Raw genomic sequence first — 22690 nt, forward strand, 5'->3', positions numbered from 1 at the left:
GGCAAGGGTATTGAGGGATACGGAATCAAGGTGGGTAGATGGAGTTAAGATACAGGTCAGCCTTGATCTAATTGAATGGCAAATAGGCTCGAGGGGCTGAATGGCCTACTCCTGTTCCTATGTTCCTATCAAATGAAAGGGCAGAGGATCTGCATCTAGCCCTCCACACAGAGAATTAAGTGATTAAATTTGCTGGTTGGGGCTAAGAGGAGGTCACAGGCTGTCTGATTTGATTAGCATCAGGAACACGGCAGCCAATTTGCGCACAGCAAAGTCCCACAAACAGCAATGTGATAGTGACCAGATAATCTGTTTTGTTTTAGTGATGTTGGTTGAGGGATAAATATTGGCCCCTTTAAAATTATACCAAACTCATGTTTCAGCCGGCATCTTGTAAGCCCTAAAATTATTGATATCCATAGAGGGATATTCTGACAACCTGTGAAGCAATTCATATAACTTGGCTGTGTGCTGTCCAATGAATCACTGCAGACCCAAACTCATTTTGTTGAGATGCTGACACGAATCAAAAAGAAAAGCTTAGCATTTGGACAACTCAGCGATCAAGTCTGGAAATAGGACTTAATTTAACTTAATACTAAACTCAAGGTGGATAATGTTGTAACCATTTTCTGTCCTGCTGTACACTTGTGAAACGTGCTCCTGTTACAGACACCATGTCCATGAACTGGATAGGTTCTATCGATGGCACTTTCATACCATCCAGGACGAAGCAATCTGCTTAATCGGCACCCCATCCACCACCTTAAACACCACTGGCACACCAAGGCTTCAGTGTGTTCAATCTACACTGCACTACAGCAATTCGCCAAGGCTTTTTGACAGTACCTCCCAATCCTACATTCTACAAGTACGTAAAAAGAAAAAGATTAGTGAAGACAAATGTATGTCCCTTACAGCCAGAAACGGGAGAATTTATAATGGGGAACAGGGAAATGGCAGAGCAATTAAACAAATACTTTGGTTCTGTCTTCACAGAAGAGGACATAAATAACTTCCCAGAAATGCTAGGGAACCAAGGGACTAGTGAGAAGGAGGAATTAAAGGAAATTAGTATTCGTAAAAAAATAGTGCTGGAGAAATTAATGGGACTGAAAGCCAATAAATCCTCAGGACCTGATAATCTGCATCCCAGAGTACTAAAAGAGGTAGCCATGGAAATAATGGATGCATTAGTTGTCATCTTCCAAAATTCTATAGATTATGGAACAGTTCCTGCAGATTGGAGGCTGGCAAATGTAACCCCACTATTTAAAAAAGGAGGGAGAGAGATAACAGGGAACTATAGACCGGTTAGCCTAACATCAGTAGTAGGGAAAATGCTAGAGTCTATTATAAAGGATGTGATGACAGGACACTTAGAATATATCAATGGGATTAGACAAAGTCAACATGGATTTATGAATGGGAAATCGTGTTTGACAAACCTACTGGAGTTTTTTGGTGGAATAGATAAGGGAGAACCAGTGGATGTGGTTTGTTTGGATTTTCAGAAGGCCTTTGATAAAGTCCCACATAAGAGGTTAGTGTGCAAAATTAAAACACATGGGATTTGGGGTAATATACTGGCATGGATTGAAAATTGGTTAACAGACAGGAAACAGAGAGTAGGAATAAATGGGTCTTTTTTGGGGTGGCAGGCAGTGACTAGTGGGGTACCGCAGGGATCAGTGCTTGGGCCCCAGCTATTCACAATATATATCAATGATTTGGATGAGGGAACCAAATGTAATATTTCCAAGTTTGCTGACGACACAAAACTAGATGAGATCGTGAGTTGTGAGGAGGATGCAAAGAGGCTTCATGGTGATTTAGACAAGTTGAGTGAGTGGGCAAATACATGCCAGATGCAGTATAATGTGAATAAATGTGAAGTTATCCACTTCGGAAGGAAAAACAGAAAGGCAGAGTATTATTTAAATGGTGATAGATTGGGGAATGTTGATGTACAAAAGGACCTGGGTGTCCTTGTACACCAATCACTGAAAGCAAACATACAGGTGCAGCAAGCAGTTAGGAAGGCAAATGGTATGTTGGCCTTCATTGCAAGGATGTCTTACTGCAGTTATATAGATGCTTGGTGAGACCACTCCTGGAGTATTGCGTGCAGTTTTGGTCTCCTTACCTAAGAAAGGATATCCTTGCCATAGAGGGAGTGCCGCGAAGGTTCACCAGACTTATCCCTGGAATGGCAGGACTGTCATGTAAGGAGAGATTGGGTCGACTCGGCCTGTATTCACTCGAGTTTAGAAGAATGAGAGGGGATCTTATTGAAACATGTAAAATTCTGACAGGGCTAGACAGACTGGATGCAGGGAGGATGTTTCCCCTGGCTGGGAGGTCCAGAACGAGGGGTCACAGTCTCAAGATACGGGTAGGACATTTAGGACTGAGATGAGGAGAAATTTCTTCACTCAGAGGGTGGTGAACCTGTGGAATTCTCTACCACAGAATGCTGTGGAGGCCAAGTCACTGAATATATTTAAGAAGGAGCTAGATAGATTTCTAGACAAAAAAAGGCATCAAGTGGTATGGGGAGAGAGCGGGAATATGGTATTGAGATAGAGGATCAGCCATGATCATATTGAATGGCGGAACAGGCATGAAGGGCCAAATGGCCTACTCCTGCTCCTATTTTCTATGTATCTATCCCGCGACCTCTACCACCTAGAAGGACAAGGGCAGCAGGTGCATGGGAACACTACCACCTCCAAGTTCCGCTCCAAATCACACACCATCCCATTCCTTCATCATCGCTGGGTCAAAATCCTGGAACTCACTACCTAACAGCACCTTCATCACATGGACTGCAGTGGTTCAAGAAGAAGGCCCACCACCACCTTCTCAAGGGGCAACTAGGGATGGGCAATAAATGCCGGCCTTGCTAGCGATGCCCATATTCTAAGAATGAATTTTAAAAAGTACAAATGTAAGGAATCTTACAACACCAGGTTATAGTCCAACAGTTTTATTTGAAAATCACAAGCTTTCGGAGATTATCTCCTTCGTCAGTTGAGTGAGCGCGCAAAAGTACAGGCTTCCCACTGGGGATGCAAAGACGGAAAATGTTGCGGTTGTGATCCAAAAAAACAACTATTTTCAGCTCCCACCCACCCCCAACCCACCTCCTTCGTCACTCACCTGACAAAGATTATCTCCTTCGTCACTCACCTGACGAAGGAGATAATCTCTGAAAGCTTGTGATTTTCAAATAAAACTGTTGGACTATAACCTGGTGTTGTAAGATTCCTTACATTTGTCCACCCCAGTCCATCACCGGCATCTCCACATCTTAAAAAAGTACAGTCATGATGAAAAAAGACCAAGGTCCATCTAGTTCACCTTCTACCATCCTGGTAATCATATGATATAACGATAATGGAGTTGTATCATAGCAATCAATCTCTATCAAATGGCCTACAACAGACCCAGGCATAGAATTACATAGAATTTATAGCACAGAAACAGGCCATTTGGTCTAACAGGTCTATGCCGGTGTTTATGCTCCAAATGAACCTCCTCCCACCTTACTTCATCTTAACTTATCATGATATCCTTCTATTTCTCCTTCATGAACTTATCTGGCTTCCCCTTAAATGCATCTATGCTATTCGCCTCAACTACTCCTTGTGGTAGCAAGTTCCACATTCTCACCACTCCCTGAGTAAAGAAGTTTTTTCTGAATTCCTTATTGGATTTATGAGTGACTATCTTATATTTTTGGCCCCTAGTTTTGGGGGTGATTTTAAACCCCAAGAACAGGTGGGTTGGGGGCGGGTGGGAGCTGAAAATAGTTGTTTTTTTGGATCACAACCGCAACATTTTCCGTCTTTGCATTCCCAGTGGGAAGCCTGTACTTTTCCGCGCCAAGGTTAAACCTGGAAATAAAGCCGGGTTGTGGGCGCGACCCAAAAAGCAACTATTTTCAACTCCCACCCGCTCCCCACCCACCAGTTCTTGGGGTTTAAAATCACCCCCATCTTCTCTACGTCTGCCCTATCAAACGCCTTCATAATTTTAAATGCCTCTATCAGATCACCTGTCAGTCTTCTCTTTTCTGGGTATTTCCTGATAGTTGTACATTCTCAGTTTCGGTATCATCCTTGTAAATCTTTCTTGCACTTTCTCCAGTCCTTCTCTATCTTTTTTTGTAATATGGAGAACTGTGCACAGTACGTGAAGAAAATTCCAGATGTGGAAAGTTTTGGGAACCACAGGTCCAAAGTGAAGAAGGGGAGTAGGGAAAAACCGGGGAACTACAGGCCAGTGAGCCTAACATCAGTGGTAGGAAAATTATTGGAAAAAATTCTGAAGGACAAAATTAGTCTCCACTTGGAGAAGCAAGGATTAATCAGGGATAGTCAACATGGCTTTGTCAAGGGAAGATCATGTCTGACTAATTTGATTGAATTTTTTGAGGGGGTGACTAGGCGTGTGGATGAGGGTAACGCAGTGGATGTGGTATACATGGATTTCAGTAAGGCCTTCGATAAAGTCCCCCACAGGAGACTGGTCAAGAAGGTACGAGCCCATGGAATCCAGGGTGCCTTGGCACTTTGGATACAAAACTGGCTTAGTGGCAGAAGGCAGAGGGTGATGGTCGAAGGTTGTTTTTGTGACTGGATGCCTGTGGCCAGTGGGGTACCACAGGGATCGGTGCTGGGTCCCTTGCTGTTTGTGGTCTACATTAATGACTTGGATATGAATGTAAAAGGTATGATCAGTAAGTTCGCTGATGATACAAAAATTGGTAGGGTGGTAAATAGCGAGGAGGATAGCCTCAGTCTGCAGGACGATATAGATGGGTTGGTCAGATGGGCAGAACAGTGGCAAATGGAATTTAACCCGGAAAAGTGCGAGGTGATGCACTTTGGAGGGACTAACAAGGCAAGGGAATACACAATGAATGGGAGGACCCTAGGCAAGACAGAGGGTCAGAGGGATCTTGGTGTGCAAGTTCACAGATCCCTGAAGGCGGCGGAACAGGTAGATAAGGTGGTAAAGAAGGCATATGGGATACTTGCCTTTATTAGCCGAGGCATAGAATATAAGAGCAAGGAGGTTATGATGGAGCTGTATAAAACACTGGTTAGGCCACAGCTGGAGTAATGTGTGCAGTTCTGGTCGCCACACTACAGGAAGGATGTGATCGCTTTGGAGAGGGTGCAGAGGAGATTCACCAGGATGTTACCAGGGCTGGAGCGCTTCAGCTATGAAGAGAGACTGGGAAGATTGGGTTTGTTTTCCTTGGAGCAGAGGAGGCTGAGGGGGGACATGATTGAGGTGTACAAAATTATGAGGGGCACAGATAGGATGGATACTAAGGAGCTTTTTCCCTTCGTTGAGGGTTCTATAACAAGGGGGCATAGATTCAAGGTAAAAGGCGGGAGGTTTAGAGGGGATTTGAGAAAGAACTTTTTCACCCAGAGGGTGGTTGGAGTCTGGAACTCACTGCCTGAAAGGGTTGTGGAGGTAGGAACCCTCACAACATTCAAGAAGCACTTGGATGAGCACTTGAAATGCCATAGCATACAAGGCTACGGACCAAATGCTGGAATATGGGATTAGATTAGACAGGGCTTGATGGCCGGCGCGGACACGATGGGCCGAAGGGCCTCTATCCGTGCTGTATAACTCTATGACTCTAACCTGTTCCTCCCAAACACATTACACTTACCACATGTCTTGTCTCAAATTATTCATATACGGTATCCCAAAATATTTTCTGAAAGCAATCTATCTATTTGCATTTGAATGAATCAACACTATCTGTTTCCATCGTCTCCCTCGGGAGCCTGTCCAAAGATTGAGCACACGCTCACTGAAATAATGTTTCCACAGGTATGTTTTAAATTTACTCCCTTCAAGCGAAGACCGTATCCTCTGGTTCTACTAAAATAGGAGCACATAGTCTCAAACAGTCTGTTTAACATACCGGTACACCTCTCTGTTAATGTCTATATACTAATACACATCTGTATACCTCTCAGTGTTAATGTCAATATTACTAACACACACCTGTACACCTCTCTATGTTAATGTCTATATTACTAACACACACCTGTACACCTCCCTATGTTAATGTCAATATTACTAACACTCACCTGTACACCTCCCAATGTTAACGTCTCTTACTAACACACATCTGTACACCTCTCTATGTTAACGCCTCTGTTACTAATACACATCTGTACACCTCTCTATGTTAACGTCTCTGTTACTAACACTCACCTGTACACCTCCCTATGTTAATGTCTATATTACTAACACTCACCTCCACACCTCCCAATGTTAATGTCTATATTACTAACACTCACCTGTACACCTCCCTATGTTAATGTCTATATTACTAACACTCACCTGTACACCTCCCTATGTTAATGTCTATATTACTAACACTCACCTGTACACCTCCCTATGTTAATGTCTATATTACTAACACTCACCTCCACACCTCCCAATGTTAATGTCTATATTACTAACACTCACCTGTACACCTCCCTATGTTAATGTCTATATTACTAACACTCACCTCCACACCTCTCTATGTTAATGTCTATATTGCTAACACTCACCTGTACACCTCTCTATCTTAACGTCTATATTACTAACACTCACCTGTACACCTCTCTATGTTAATGTCTATATTACTAACACTCACCTGTACACCTCCCAATGTTAATGTCTATATTACTAACACTCACCTGTACACCTCCCTATGTTAATGTCTATATTAATGATACTCACCTGTGCACCTCTCTATGTTAATGTCTATATTGCTAACACTCACCTGTACACCTCTCTATCTTAATGTCTATATTACTAACACTCATCTGTACATCTCCCAATGTTAATGTCTATATTGCTAACACTCACTTGTATACCTCTCTATCTTAATGTCTATATTACTAACACTCACCTGTACATCTCCCAATGTTAATGTCTATATTACTAACACTCACCTGTACACCTCTCTATGTTAATGTCTATATCACTAACACACACCTGTACACCTCTCTATGTTAAAGTCTATATTACTAACACTCACCTGTACACCTCTCTATCTTAATGTCTATATTACTAACACTCATCTGTACATCTCCCAATGTTAATGTCTATATTGCTAACACTCACTTGTATACCTCTCTATCTTAATGTCTATATTACTAACACTCACCTGTACATCTCCCAATGTTAATGTCTATATTACTAACACTCACCTGTACACCTCCCTATGTTAATGTCTATATTACTATCACACACCTGTACAACCTAGTGTCCAAATATCCTGCCTGAAGATTTTGGACTGCAAGAACTGACAAAACCTTGCAGTAATACAAGTGATTTTGTCCTTGCTGTACTTTTGCCTCAATTTATATCGGACATTGACCTCCTGAAATCATCTTTATGCTTTATTAGCTCTTTACCCAATCAATCATGTGAGGTTCTAAATTGGCTCACACGCTAGGTGCAGTCCTGTTAATTATTTTAGTGCAGTGCAGTGTTCAAGGTTATGCTGACATTACCTAATTGAATTATTGAAAAGAGAAAAGGTGCCAAGTGCCGGTCCCTGCTTACCTGACCTTTGGCCACTGTGAGATAGTTCCTCTGTATTTTCTGCAGTACCCCTTCTACTTGGTGATGGGTGGGGTCAGGGATTTGGCTGGTGTCATTTATCATCACCAGACTGTCTGTGAAAGCCAGTGTTGCTTCTTCCCACCTTCCGGACTGTATGACCTTGCATGCTTTCTGCGGGTCACTCAGGAAAAGCAGCAATCCGGGAGAAATTCGGAAAAAGTCATCGGATGTCAGTGCTTTGATGTCACTGCTGTTCTTCCCGGCGAGTTCAAAGACATCATCTACTGAGAAACACTGGTTAGGAGAAAAGAGAGGGAAGAGAGCTGTTAATAAATAAAAGAGAAAACTGGCAGTTTCTTTATTGAAGGAGATACTGCCATCAACCATGTGTGTGTATATTTGTGCATGTACCCATTTGTGTGTGTGTGTGTATTGTGTGTTCATGTGTATATTTACATGTATGCGTTTTGTATATATGTGTATATTTGCGTATGCACGTTTGTATATGTGTGTATACAAGAACATAAGAAATAGGAACAGGAGTAGGCCATATGGCCCCTTGAGCCTGCTCCACCATTCAATAAGATCATGGCTGATCCTCTACCTCAACTCTGCTTTCCTGCCCTATCCCCGTATCCCTTGATTCCCTTAGAATCCAAAAATCTATCGTTCTCAGTCTTGAGTATAATCAACGACTCAGCATTCACAGCTCTCTGGGGTAGAGATTTCCAAAGATTCACAACCCTCAGTGAAGAAATTTTTCCTCATCTTGGTCCTAAATGGCCAATCCCTTACTTTGAGATTGTGACCCCCTAGTTTTAGGCTCTCCAGCCAGGGGAAACAGCCTCTCAGCATCTACCCCACATCTTTACATCTCAATGAGATCACCTCTTATTCTTCTAAACTCCACAGAGGAAAGGTCCATTGCACTCAATCTCTCCTTATAGGACAACTCTCTCATCCCAGGAATTAATCTAGTGAACCTTCATGGCACCCCCTCTAAGGCAAGTGTATCCTTCCTTAGGTAAGGAGACCAAAACTAAATACAATACTCCAGGTGTGGTCTTACTAGAGCCCTGTATAATTGCAGCAAGACCTCCTTACTCTTATACTCCAACCCCCTTGCAATAAAGGCTAACATGCCATTTGCTTCCTAATTGCTTGCAGTACCTGCATGTTAACTTTCTGTGATTCATGTACAAGGACACCCAAATCCCAAATATATTTGTGTATGTGTGTTTTTGTATATATTTGCATATGTATGTTTGTATTTGTGTGTATATTTGCATGTGTATATATTTGTGTATATGCTTTTGTATATGCGTGTGTGTATATATGTACTTGTATATACGTTTGTGTATTTGTATATGTGTGTGAGAGAGAGTCTGAGTCGAGAGGGTACAAATTCACCTGTACCCTTTTTAATGATGCCATGAACCTGTGTAAAATAAATGTGTGAAAGACTTTGTTAACATAGCAGACAGTATAATTTCAGCAGAATGAATATCGAAATCCAATGGAACAACCACTTCTCAGTCCTCGTGCAAGTACAGCACTTGTTCATAAATCAGTCCTCCATTTAACCCAATCCTGTAGTAATGGTGACTTTACATAGAATTTTACAGCACAGAAACAGGCCATTCGGCCCAGCAGATCGATGCAGGTGTTTATGCTCCACACGAGCCTCCTCCCACCTTACTTCATCTAACCTCATCAACATATCCTTCTATTCCTTTCCCCCTCATGTACTTATCCAGCTTCCCCTTAAATGCATCCAGGCTAATCGCCTCAACTACTCCACGTGGTAGCGAGTTCCACATTCTCACCACTCCCTAAGCACAGAACTTTCTCCTGAATTCCATATTGGATTTATTAGTGACTATCTTATCTTTATGGCACCTAATTTTGGACTCCCCCATAAGTAGAAACATCCTCTCTACTGCTACCCTATTGAACCGCTTCATAATTTTAAAGACTTCTATCAGGTCACATCTCAGTCTTCTCTTTTCTAGAGAAAAGAGCCCCAGCCTGTTCAGTCTTTCCTGATAGTTGTACCCTCTCAGTTCTGGTACCACCCTTGTAAATCTTTTTTGCACTTTCTCTTATGCTTCTATATCCTTCCTGTAATATGCGGACTGTGCACAGTACTCTAAGTGTGGTCGAACCAAGGTTAGACTTCTGATTTGCTGAAATATACTGAACCAATTAAACTCAATGGAGGATAATCTGATGCCATCAAGCTGCTGTGAAACCAGGAAAAGTTTAAACTTAAGAACTTCAGTCCAATATTTCATAGTTGTTCATTAACTTACTGAGTTTCACAATATGTGCATATTGCATTATTAAATACAAGGCTCAAATCCAACAAAATTTTACCATGCAATTGAATTGCAGTAATCAACTACAAGGGTATTTTTCCACAGTATATAGAGAAGGTATATACATCTTAAATTACATTGACAAGGTAAACCTACAGGAGAGTAAACCAGGCTTATAGGACAAGAGGATATTAACTGAAACTAGTGAAAAATTGACATCATAAAGAATTTTTTTACTCAAAGGATGTTAAATATTTGGAATAATCAGTAGAGACAAAGGAGGTACAGGAGTTCAAAATGCAGCTGGGTGCAGAGACTTAGGAGATGATTTTAATTTGCTACCGGGCGGGAAATGGGCAACAGCTGTTCGGGCACCTGTTTTATACCCCTCCCGATTTTCGTTCTGCATTGACTTCAGTGGAAAGGAGAATCGGTCAGGATACGCAGCAGACCTGCTCCCACCCATTTCCCTCCCCGTGTGACCAGGTAAAATTGAATCCTAGAAGCAGTAGTTTTCATATTGTTCTGTTCAGGAATTTCCCTGCAAATATTGGCACAATCCCAGGGACTCCAGTCCCAACTTTCAAGAGGCAGTATCAGCTACCCAAAGGAAAACAGTTCCTTCATTGCCGATGTTTTTTTTGTAAGTATACAGCAACAAGCCAGTAAGTCAACAATGAAAAAACAATCAAATACAGAGTTGTTGAGACACTGTGCCCAAGGTACAGGGTGTGTCCACTCCCAGACAGGTTCCACAGGTCCACAGTTTAAAACACAATGCACTCTGTCAACAATCTCGCTACAAAAAGTCATAATAAGAATAAAACCGGACGGACCACCTGGCACCGGACCACTAGGCACCGGACACGACAAAGGCAAACCAAGCCCAGTCGACCCTGCAAAGTCCTCCTCATTAACATCTCGGCACTTGTGCCAAAATTGGGAGAGCTGTCCCACAGACTAGTCAAGCAACAGCCTGACATAGCCATATTTACAGAATCATACCTTTCAGCCAACATCCCAAACTCTTCCATCACCTTCCCTGGGTATGTCCTGTCCCACCGGCAGGACAGACCCACCAGATGTGGCAGTACAGTGGTATACAGTCAGGAGGGAGTGGCCCTGGGAGTCCTCAACATTGACTGCAGACCCCATGAAATCGCATGGCATCAGGTCAAACATGGGCAAGGAAACCTTCTGCTGATTACCACTTAGCGCCCTTCCTCAGCTGATGAATCAGTCCTCCGCCATGTTGAGCACCACTTTGAGGAAACACTGAGGGTAGCAAGGGCACAGAATGTACTCTGGGTGGGGGACTTCAATGTCCATCACCAAGAGTGGCTCGGTAGCACCACTACTGACCCAGCTGGCCGAGTACTGAAGGACATAGCTTCCAGACTGGGCCTGTGGCAGGTGGTGAGTGAACCAACACGAGGGAAAAACCTACTTGACCTCATCCTCACCAATCTACCTGTCACAGATGCATCTGTCCATGACAGTATTGGTAGGAGGGACCACCGCACAGTTCTCATGGAGACGAAGTCCCATCTTCACACTGAGGACACCATCCAACGAGTTGTGTGGCACTACCACCGTGCTTAGTGGGATAGATTCAGAACAGATCTAGCAGCTCAAAACTGGGCCATAAGACCATAAAAGATAGGAGCAGGAGTAGGCCATTCGGCCCCTCGAGCCTGCTCCGCCATTCAATGAGATCATGGCTGATCTAATTTTTACCTCAACTCCATTTTCCCGCTGATCAAAAATTTGTCTAACTCAGCCTTGAATGTATTCAATGACTCAGCCTCCACAGCTTTTTGGGGTAAAGAATTCCAAAGATTCACGACCCTCTGGGAGAAGAAATTCCTCCTCATTTCTATCATAAATGTGCGACCCCTTATTCTGAGACTATGAAACCTCCTCGTTTTAGATTCCCCCATGAGGAGTAACATCCTCTCAGCATCTACCCTATCGAGTCCCCTCAGAATCTTGTATGTTTCAATAAGGTCTCCTCTCATTCTTCTAAACTCCAATGAGTATAGACCCAACCTGTTCAATCTTTCCTCATAAGACAACCCTTCCATACCCAGAATCAACCTAGTGAACCTTCTCTGAACTGCCTCCAATGCAAGTATGTCCCTCCTTAAATAAGGGCACCAGAACTGTACGCAGTACTCCAGGTGTGGTCTCACCAGCACCCTGTACGGTTGTAGCATGACTTCCCTGCTTTTATACTCCATCCCCCTAGAAATAAAAGCCAATATTCCTTTTGCCTTCTGGATTACCTGCTGCACATCTATGTTGACTTTTTGTGTTTCATGTACGAGGACACCCAGATCCCTCTGTACCGCATCATTTTGCAGCATTTCTCCATTCAAATAATATTTTGCTTTTTTATTTTTCCTCCCAAAGTGGATGACTTCACATTTTCCCACATTATATTCCATCTGCCAAATTTTTGCCCATTCGCTTAACCTGTCAATATCCCTTTGCAGACACTTTGGGCCCGATTTTAGCACCCGGTTCCGGGTGCGTTCTCGGCGGGGGGGCCTCTAAAATCCCGGTTTCGAGGAGCGGGACCGGATCGCGCCTCGATCCCGCCCACTTCCTGGTTGCGCGCTGACGTGCGGGGGTGCGTGCGTTGGCCCCGCTGGTGGGAATCCCGCAGGCAATTAAAGCCAGCGGGGTTCCACTTGAGTGTATTTATCTTGGTATTTCAGGTCATTAAATGACCTGATTGAGCTGTTTATTTAACAGGTGTCGGATTTTACAGTGAAATGAGACTGTTTCCCATACTGGGGGAACCACTCACACTCTCAACGGACGTGTTGCAGCCAGCAGCCTGTGGCAGCTGCCAAGGTGCATTCCACAGGTGGGGGGGGGGAGAGCCTTCACCAACGCAGGAGGACACTCCGTAACATTGGGCAACGCCTGCCCTCCACCACCCTCCTCCAAGCAAGAAGATTCACCGGCGTGGAAGTCCAACCCCTGTGCGAGGACACACTTTTCTAGCGTGCACAACCCCGCAAACCTGAACCTGCCAGATGGGTGCTGCGTTGACATCCTCGGAGGACGAACAGGATGACCAGCCTCAGCAGCCTCGCAGTCCACGCCGTCCGCCTCAGAGACATGCATCCCCACAACACGGTGCTGCGGCACATCCACCTGCACAGCAGGATGGAGGGCATCCGCAGAGAGAGATGCGTCGCAGGAGGCACTACCCTCCGCACAGGGTCTACAGACCGAGGCTCAGCTTCATGGACCTCTCTGAGCAGCAGTGCATACGGAGGCTCAGAGTCACTCGCCAGGTAGTCGCCGACATCTGCAGCCTCCTCAATGACGAGCTGCTCCCGGATGGACCAAGCAGCATCTTCTTACCCGTCGCCGTCAAAGTCACCACTGCCCTCAACTTCTTCGCCTCCGGATCCTTCCAGGGTGCCACGGGGGACATCACCGGGGTCTGTCAGTCGTCTGCACACAAGTGCATAAGGCAGGTCACCGATGGGTTGTTCCGCAGGGCCTCGACCTACATCAACTTCGCCATGGATGAGGGCAGCCAGACGGAGAGGGCGGTTGGATTCCATGCTGTGGCTGGCTTCCCACGGGTGCAGGGTGTAATCGATTGCACCCACATAGCAATACGGGCACCTCCACATGAGCCAGGGCTGTTTATCAACAGGAAAGGGTATCACTCCATGAACGCCCAGCTCATTTGTGACCACCGCCAGAGATTCCTACACGTGTGCGCCAGATACCCTGGCAGCTGCCACGATGCCTTCGTCCTCAGGGAGTCCACCGTCCCGCCCCTCTTCCACGCACCCAACGCCGGCAACGGCTGGCTCCTCGGCGACAAGGGATATCCCCTGCACACGTGGCTTATGACACCTCTGAGGAACCCCATTACCGAGCCACAGCGTCGGTATAATGACAGCCACATTGCTACCAGGTCTACAATTGAGCAGGCTATAGGGCTGCTCAAGATGCGCTTCAGGTGCCTTGATCGTTCCGGGGGAGCGCTCCAATACACGCCATTCAGAGTGGGACGAATTATAGTTGTCTGCTGTGCCCTGCATAACATGGCACTACAGAGAGGGGTGCCGCTGGAGGAGGCCCCATGCACACCCGCCACCCACATTGAGGACGACAATGAGGAGGAGGTGGAGGAGGAAGAGGAGGAGGAGGAAGAGGGAGAGGAGGAGGAACGACCCATGCGCCGAACACCGGCTCACCTGCGTGCTCGTCAGGCCAGGGAGGCACTCATATGCCAACGGTTCTCCTAACATCACACTGTGTGAGGCGTTCACATGTCATAACGTGCACAGACGAGGGTCCATACAGGCTCCCTCCACAGAAGAGTGGTGCCTGTACACCTGCACCCACTGGATTATGCTCAATGGGTGGGACGGGGTGGTCGTCGTCATGATGAGGCGCAGGGAAGGGACATATTGCACAAGCCGCAGAATTATGGACAAGAGGTGGCAGCATTGGTGAGAAAAAGTGAGTTTATTTTGTGGTGACATTCAAAGAGTAGAAAATTAAAAAAAAACGACAAACACCCTGTTGCAATCCCTGTGTGCTCACGGAACTTTAGGCGTTCGTTTTCAGGACCCCCTACGTGGTGCTACCCCTGTGGCTCCAGCAGAGGTGGTGGCAGGTTGCTCCTGTTCGTGCCCTGACCGGGTAGATGCTTTGGGCCGACGCCCCCTGGGTTTCGGTGCCCGTGAGGGCACCTCCACAGACTGCTCCTCCTGCACCTGTGCAGGGGCAGACTCGGCCACCTGGAGAGGATGGACTATTGCGGGCACTGGTTGAGAGGGGGGCAACGGGTGAGACTTGGGGGCGCCTTGAGTAGCGTCCACACTTCCATTTCCCCGTTCACCATCTTCCCTCTCATGGCCAAGGCCCACATCACCCCTTCCACCCTGCTGGACGGCAGTTTGGATGACGTGGGTGAGACCTTGCAAGGCCACCTCCAATGTATCTGTCAACCTGTTGATGGCGGCAGAATGTTGTTCACCCTGAATCCGAACAGCCGTTGTGAGGGCCTGGATGGACTCATTGGTGAGCTGTGCGTGACGCTCGAGGGAGGCTAGCCTGTCCTCCACCGCAGACGTTCCCACACCTACCCGCGACACTATCTCAGAGATGCCTTCACGTCCCTGCGACACTATCTCGGCGATACCCTCCTGCACCTGTGCCACCATTCCCCTCATGCAGGAGTTGGACTCCTCCATCCTCCGTGCGATTGTGGAGAGTGCGCGTGGCACCTCTCCCAGTACCTCAGCAATGTTCTGGTGCCCCTCGACGACTCTCCTTTTGACAGGTGGCCCCCTGGGTTCAGCATCTGGGTCCGGCTGAGCAAAGCCTGGAGAAGAGTGCTCCCACCGACGCGGACCCTCCGTGGCTGACCCTGCCACCAGGGTCTGCTCATGCTCATGTGTGCGCGGTGACTCACCATGTGCAATCCCAACTAGCTGAGGGGGGGGACCCACCGAGGTGTGTGTATCTGCGCTGGTGGATGCAAGGCTCATGTGTGACGATGCACCCTCAGAGACGGGCATGTCCTCTGAGGAATCGCCCTCAACCGAGACGTCGATCGCAGACGGTCCTGGAAGAGAACAGAGGGAAATATCAGGCATGTGACCAAATGTGGCGGTGCGGCATATGCCATGTGATGCTACGATCATTCACGATCATGAGTGATGAGTGCCAGCTTTCCCTTACCGGCCGTTTCGCCAGAACCAGACTCGCCATCCGCCATCGACAGGCAATGCAGCGTGCGGCTGATCTCCAGTGCCTCGACCTCGGCGTCTGTCAGGGCCATCTCGTGTGGCGGGCCCCCTCCGGTGCATGCCCTATCGCGTGCGTTCCTGGCCCTCTTCTCCTGTGAGGGCAAAACACAAAAACGTTATTGAGTGATGATTACAATGTGAGACGCTTCAAGCATTGGTGTGATTGGGTTGAACGTGTGCCAGATGGATGGGAGGATGCGTGTGCCACATGGCCATCCCATTGTATGGGCATTGGGGTGTGTGGTAGTGGTCGAGTGGGGACAGGGACGGTGGGTACGTGCAGGCACTGTGAGGATGATAGTTGGGTGGCTGTGAGGATTGGTGCGGGAGCGCAGTACTGTCAGTGGAGATGGGGTTGTGAGGTGTTTGAGGTGATGTGGAAGACGGAGTGATGCAGAATGCGTTAGTGTACTCACTTTTCCGGACCTGGTGAGGTCATTGAATCTCTTGCGGCACTGAATCCAAGTGCGGGTGGTGTTTCCCCTGCTTGTGACCTCCGCGGCCACCTCCTCCCATGCCCTCTTGGTGGCGCTGGCAGGGCACCTCCTTCCATCCGTGGGGAACAGCGTCTCCCTCCTCATGCGGACCCCGTCCAGCAGCACCTGGAGGGCGTGGTCCGTGAAACGGGGAGCAGCCTTACCCCTGTGCTCCTCCATCCTTGATGGAGTGTAGTTTGTGGCTGGAGGGGCTTTGGTGGACTGCCCCTTTAAATAGAGCGCAACCATCGCTCAGACGTCAATGCGCATGCGCAGGCCGCCGGCACGCAGCTGAGAAGCGCGGAACCCGTAACTGCCGGCTAATCACATCAATCATCCCGCGATCGCGTGCGCAACGCACTCAATTTGGCCGGCGCGTTTTCCTCGAGCCCGCCCGACCACCCGCTGCCAACCCGCACCCCTGGTAAAATCGGGCCCTTTGTGTCCTCATCGCCACTTGCTTTTCCACCTATCTTTGTATCATCAGCAAATTTGGCCACAAGACACTCTGTTCCTTCATCCAAGTCATTGATATATATTGTAAATAGTTGAGGCCCCAGCACTGAGCCCTGCGGCACCCCACTAGTTACAGATTGCCATTTTGAGAATGACCCTTTTATCCCGAATCTTTGTTTTCTGTTAGTTAGCCAATCCTCTATCCATGCCAGTATATTACCCCCAACACCATGAGCTCTTATCTTGTGCAGTAATCTTTTATGTGGCACCTTATTAAAGGCCTTTTGGAAATCCAAATATACTGCATCCATTGGTTCCCCTTTATCCACCCTGCCCGTTACTTCCTCAAAGAACTCTAATAAATTTGTCAGACACAATTTCCCCTTCATAAAACCATGTTGACTCTCCTTGATTGTATTATGAGTCTCCAAATGTCCTGCTACTACTGCCTTAATAATGGATTCTAGCATTTTCCCAATGACAGATGTTAGGCTAACTGGTCTATAGTTACCTGCTTTCTGTCTCACTCCCTTCTTGAATAGGGGTGTTACGTTTGCGGTTTTCCAATCCGCTGGGACCTTTCCAGAATCTAGTGAATTCTCGAATATTACAACCAATGCATCCACTATCTCTGTAGCCACTTCCTTTAAGACCCTCGGATGCAAGCCATCAGGTTCAGGGGACTTGTCAGCCTTTAGACCCATTAGTTTACCTAGTACTTTTTCTCTAGTGATAGTGATTGTTTTTCGTTCCTCCCTCCCCTTTGCCCCTTGATTTTCTACTATTATTGGTATATTATTAGTGTCTTCTACCGTAAAGACAGATACAAAATATCTGTTCAATTCCTCTGCCATTTCCTTGTTTTCCATTATTATTTCCCCAGTCTCATCCTCAAAGGGACCAATGTTTACTTTAGCTACCCTCTTCCTTTTCATATACTTGTAGAAGCTTTTACTGTCAGTTTTTATATTTCTTGCTAGTTTACTCTCATAATTTATTTTCTCCCTCTTTATTATTCTTTTAGTTATCCTTTGCTGGTTTTTAAAGTTTTCCCAATCTTCGGGCTTACCAGTAATCTTTGCCATGTTATATGCATTTTCTTTTAACCTGATACCATCCTTTACTTCCTTAGTTAGCCATGGTTGGTTCACCCTTTTTGTGGAGTCTTTCCTCCTCACAGGGATATATTTTTGTTGCGAGTCATAAAATATCTTTTTTAATGTTTGCCACTGCTTATCCACCATCCTACCATCTAATCTGTTTACCCAGTCCACTTTAGCCAATTCCGCCCTCATTCCTTTATAATTACCCTTATTTAAGTTTAATACAGTAGTTTCAGACCCAAGATCCTCGCTCTCAAACTGGATGTGAAATTCTATCATGTTATGATCACTGCTTCCCAAGGGATCCTTTACTTTGAGATCATTAATTAATCCTGTTTCGTTACCCATTACCACATCCAAAATAGCCTGTTCCCTGGTTGGTTCCCTGACATATTGGTCTAAGAAACAGTCCCTAATACACTCTATGAACTCCTCAGGGCTTTTTTTGCAATTTGATTTGTCCAATCTATGTGAAAGTTAAAATCGCCCATGATTATTGCATTACCTTTTTTACAAGCCCCCCTTATTTCCTCATTAATATTTTGCTCTACAGTGTAGCTACTGTTAGGGGGTCTATATACTACTCCCACCAGTGATTTCTTTCCCTTGCTATTTCTTACCTATACCCAAATTGATTTGACATCTTGATCTTCAGAGCCAAGATAATTTCTCACTATTATACCAATAATGGGCATCCATGAGGCACTGTGGGCCATCAGCAGCAGCAGAATTGTATTCCAGCATAATCTGTAACCTCATGGCCCGGCATATTCCTCACTACATTACCAACAAGCCAGGGGATCAACCCTGGTTCAATGAGGAGTGTAGAAGAGCATGCCAGGAGCAGCACCAGGCTTACCTAAAAATGAGGTGCAAACCTGGTGAAGCTACAACTCAGGACTACATGCATGCTAAACAGCAGAAGCAACATGCTATAGACAGAGCTAAGCGATTCCACAACCAATGGATCAGATCAAAGCTCTGCAGTCCTGCCACATCCAGTGGTGAATGGTGGTGGACAATTAAACAACTAACGGAGGAGGAGGCTCTGTGAACATCCCCATCCTCAATGATGGCAGAGTCCAGCAAGTGAGTGAAGACTGAAGCGTTTGCAATCATGTTCAGAAGAACCTGCTCACCGATGCTCAGTTTGAGTTCCGCCAGGACCACTCAGCTCCAGACGTCATTACAGCCTTGGTCCAAATATGGACAAAAGAGCTGAATTCCAGAGGTGAGATGAGAGTGACTGCCCTTGACATCAAGGCAGCATTTGACCGAGTGTGGCACCAAGAAGCCCTGGTAAAATTGAAGTCAATGGGAATCAGGGGGAAAACTCCCCAGTGGCTGGAGTCAAAATTGGCATAAAGGAAGATGGTTGTGGTTGTTGGAGGCCAATCATCTCAGCCCCAGGACATTGCTGCAGGAGTTCCTCAGGGCAGTGTCCTAGGCCCAACCATCTTCAGCTTCTTTATCAATGACCTTCCCTCCATCATAAGGTCAGAAATGGGGATGTTCGCTGATGATTGCACAGTGTTCAGTTCCATTCGCAACCCTCAGATAATGAAGCAGTCCGTGCCCGCATGCAGCAAGACCTGGACAACCTCCAGGCTTGGGCTGATAAATGGCAAGTAACATTCACGCCAGACAAGTGCCAGGCAATGACCATCTGCAACAAGAGAGCATCTAACCACCTACCCTTGACATTCAACGGCATTACCATCGCCGAATCCCCCACCATGAACATCCTGGGTGTCACCATTGACCAGAAACTTAACTGGACCAGCCACATAAATAATATGGCTACAAGAGCACGGCAGGCAAGGCCGCTAACCTGATGTCACTAGTCCAGTTGCGTCTCTCTGTTATGGTGGATTCCATGACAGGTGAAACCCGGTGGTAACGTCTGTTTTCCAAATCATAGATCAGCCCCTCCTCCCTCCCTCAAGTACCTGCTGTCCAACATCAGCCGGCCCACCTTTGGCCTGTGTGTGAAGCTGGATATTGCAACGTGGACGAGCCATGTAAATACTTGAAAAAGACACTCATTTAATGGGTAAACCAACCCACGAGTCTCGTAAAATAGTCACTAATAAATCCAATTGGGAATTCAGAAGAAGCTTCTTTACCCAGAGAGTGGTTAGAATGTGGAACTCACTATCACGTGGAGTAGTTGAGGTGAATAGCATCGATGCATTTAAGGGGAAGCTAGATAAACACATGAGGGAGAAAGGACTAGAAGGATATGTTGATGTGGTTAAATGAAGAAGGGTGGTAGGGGGCTCGTGTGGAGCATAAACACCGGCATGGACCAGTTGGGCGGAATGGCCTGTTTCTGTGCTGTACATTCTATGTCATCTATATGTAAAGGACCAAGCTTGATGGGCTGAAGAGCCCTGTCTCGCTCTTGGCTGTTCTTGTCCTTTGTCAAATTGTCGCTAGCTGTTGACAGATTCAACTTTTGTTTTTTTCTCTTCAATTATTCCAGACGACAGGTCTGTGGCTGATTCAGTGAAGTTCAAGGTTTGCTAATGAAATTTAGCACGAAGGTTTTAAAGGCAACTAAACTCAATGGGCTGCACGTTGCTGGAGTGGAGCATCTCGTGGCATCTCTTCAGCTCGAAAATATTTTGCACTGTAACTTGCTGGAAGTGCGAGCTGCTAACAGCGTGACAAGGGCATTAGTGAGGGACACTAGTGAATGGTGGGACCAACAGTCTATCTCCTTAACCAATGAGGTTTAAGGATTGAGAATGAAACAGAGGAACGACGGAGAAGGAGGGTGAATTAGAGTCAAATCAGGTATAGAAAGAGAAAGAAAGATTGGATTAAGAGAGGGCAAAAAGGAAAAATCAGAAAAAAATTTAAGAAGTAAAAATTTGATATTTGTTATAACTCTTACAACAATTGACTACATGCAGGAATGAGATTGAACAGTTTAAATTGTTCCCTCTCTGAGCCAGAGAAGTTGATTAGCATTGCATTAATAATTATCACGTCGTTAAAAAGGCACTAACACCATTAATTGCCAGACGTAACTTTCTGTGGCGAGTTTAATCGGCAATTAATGTGCAAATCCAGCAAGTTCTTAAAAATAACGGGAAGGCTACAGGCGAGATGCCGTTTGCGCGAAGCAAATCCACCAGCAAGTTCTGGAGATTTGCAACTCACGGCGTGTCTCTTAATGGGTCATTATTTTTCCAGCAAGATCTAGCCCAATACTACGACCAGGAAATAGGACATTGAAAAATTGTACTTCACACTGCAGAAGCATTTAGCAGGCCAAATATAAACCAACATTTGATTAAAATGACACCTGCATTAACACAAGCATGCCAATTTTATTCTGTCACTGGTAAGGACACTTAGCATAATATCTTCAACCTCACCCTGTCACTAACACAAACACCCTATTCAAAGTGTCGTTCCCACAGATGCACAAACCGCACCCTGCCTTCAACATAAGAACTCTGCTCCATTACTGCTGCCAAAATAGTTATACAAAATTCATAGGCATTAACACAGAAAGTGCAAACTGGCAGGAGTGTTCATAGAATCATACAGCGCAGAAGAAGGCCATTTGGCCCATCGTACCTGTGCTGGCTCTGGGAAAGAGCTATCCAATTAGTCCCACTCCCCCGCTCTTTCCCCATAACCCTGCAATTTTTTTCCCTTCAAGTATTTATCCAATTCCCTTTTGAAAGTTACTATTGAATCTGCTTCCACCACCCTTTCAGGCAGTGCATTCCAGATCATAACAGTGTTATACCATATAAGGGGTCGTGCCTTACTCTGTTGCTAAGTGCAATTCTGTTTAGGATGGCTTGTCCCTTTAAGGACACAAAGTCGAATTGCTGTAAATCCTGCAGCCAGTTAGAGATTAATTGTTATTGGTGAGGGAAGTTTGCAGATTGCTTGTAATCCAGTTCAAACATAAGACTTTTGTATATATATATAAATAAGGGTTACTTGGGTTCAGTTGCAAACTATAAACAGTTCAGATGGTATATATACATATATATATACACCATATGAACCATGACACTTGGGAGGGAGCTACAAGCTAGAATCTAATCAAAGAATCAACTACTTTTAAAAACGAGAGAACAAAGGACGCACATTTTATAACTACTATCTTGATGCTGAAATTAATTTACAATGTTGATACAACCCGTGCGTTACAATTTTTGGTTGTTGCAGAACTGGACTCACTCAATGCTCTAACTGCAATTCCCCAAACCAGACCTTGCCCTGTGTGATATGAATGTTATACCTTTATACTCTGTCCTTGCATAGGTGTGTACTGAGCAGCTAACAGTTATCCCAACTGCACAGTTCTGCCTGCTCAAATCTGATGACTCACCCTACACCACCAAACTCTCTATGAAATGATTGATATCACCATAGCGATGTTAACAGACTAAAGAAATTCATATTTTTACAGTTAAAACGTATGCAGGGTAAAAATCAGCAAATAATAAAAGCACAATATTTTGACACTGAGAAAGTCTGTAATGGGCCTGTTACCCTGTGCAACAATGGTTCCAGCTCCTGGAATCAGAGAATCTTACTGCACAGAAGGAGGCCATTCGGCCCATCGTGCCTGTGCGGGCTCTTTGAAAGAGCTATCCAATTAGTCCCACTCCCCTGCTCTTTCCCCATAGCCCTGCAATTTTCTCCTCTTCAAGTATTTATCCAATTCCCTTTTGAAAGTTCCTCATGAATCTGCTTCCACCAACCTTTCAGGCAGTGCATTCCAGATCATAACAACTCGCTGCGCAAAAGGTTTCTCCTCCTCTTACCTCTGGCTCTTTTGCCAACTACCTTAATTCTGTGTCTTCTGGGTATTGACCCTTCTGCCAGTGGAAACATTTTCTCCTTATTTACTCTATCAAAACCGTTCATGAATTTGAACGCCTCTATTAAATCTCCCCTTAATCTTTTCTGCT

The 22690-nt window shown here is 45.7% G+C and overlaps 1 protein-coding gene across 1 annotated transcript in view; it reads right to left on the reverse strand.

The window, feature by feature from the left end:
* slc39a4 (solute carrier family 39 member 4) overlaps positions 1-22690 on the reverse strand; it is a 72670-nt gene that overhangs the window by 33873 nt on the left and 16107 nt on the right. The window contains exon 2 of the mRNA XM_067968863.1: positions 7600-7893. Coding sequence (XP_067824964.1) covers positions 7600-7893 — 294 coding nt within the window. The remainder of the gene's footprint in view (positions 1-7599; positions 7894-22690) is intronic.

The sequence above is a fragment of the Heptranchias perlo genome, chromosome 2 (genome assembly GCF_035084215.1).
Source record: "Heptranchias perlo isolate sHepPer1 chromosome 2, sHepPer1.hap1, whole genome shotgun sequence".
NCBI lineage: Eukaryota > Metazoa > Chordata > Chondrichthyes > Hexanchiformes > Hexanchidae > Heptranchias > Heptranchias perlo.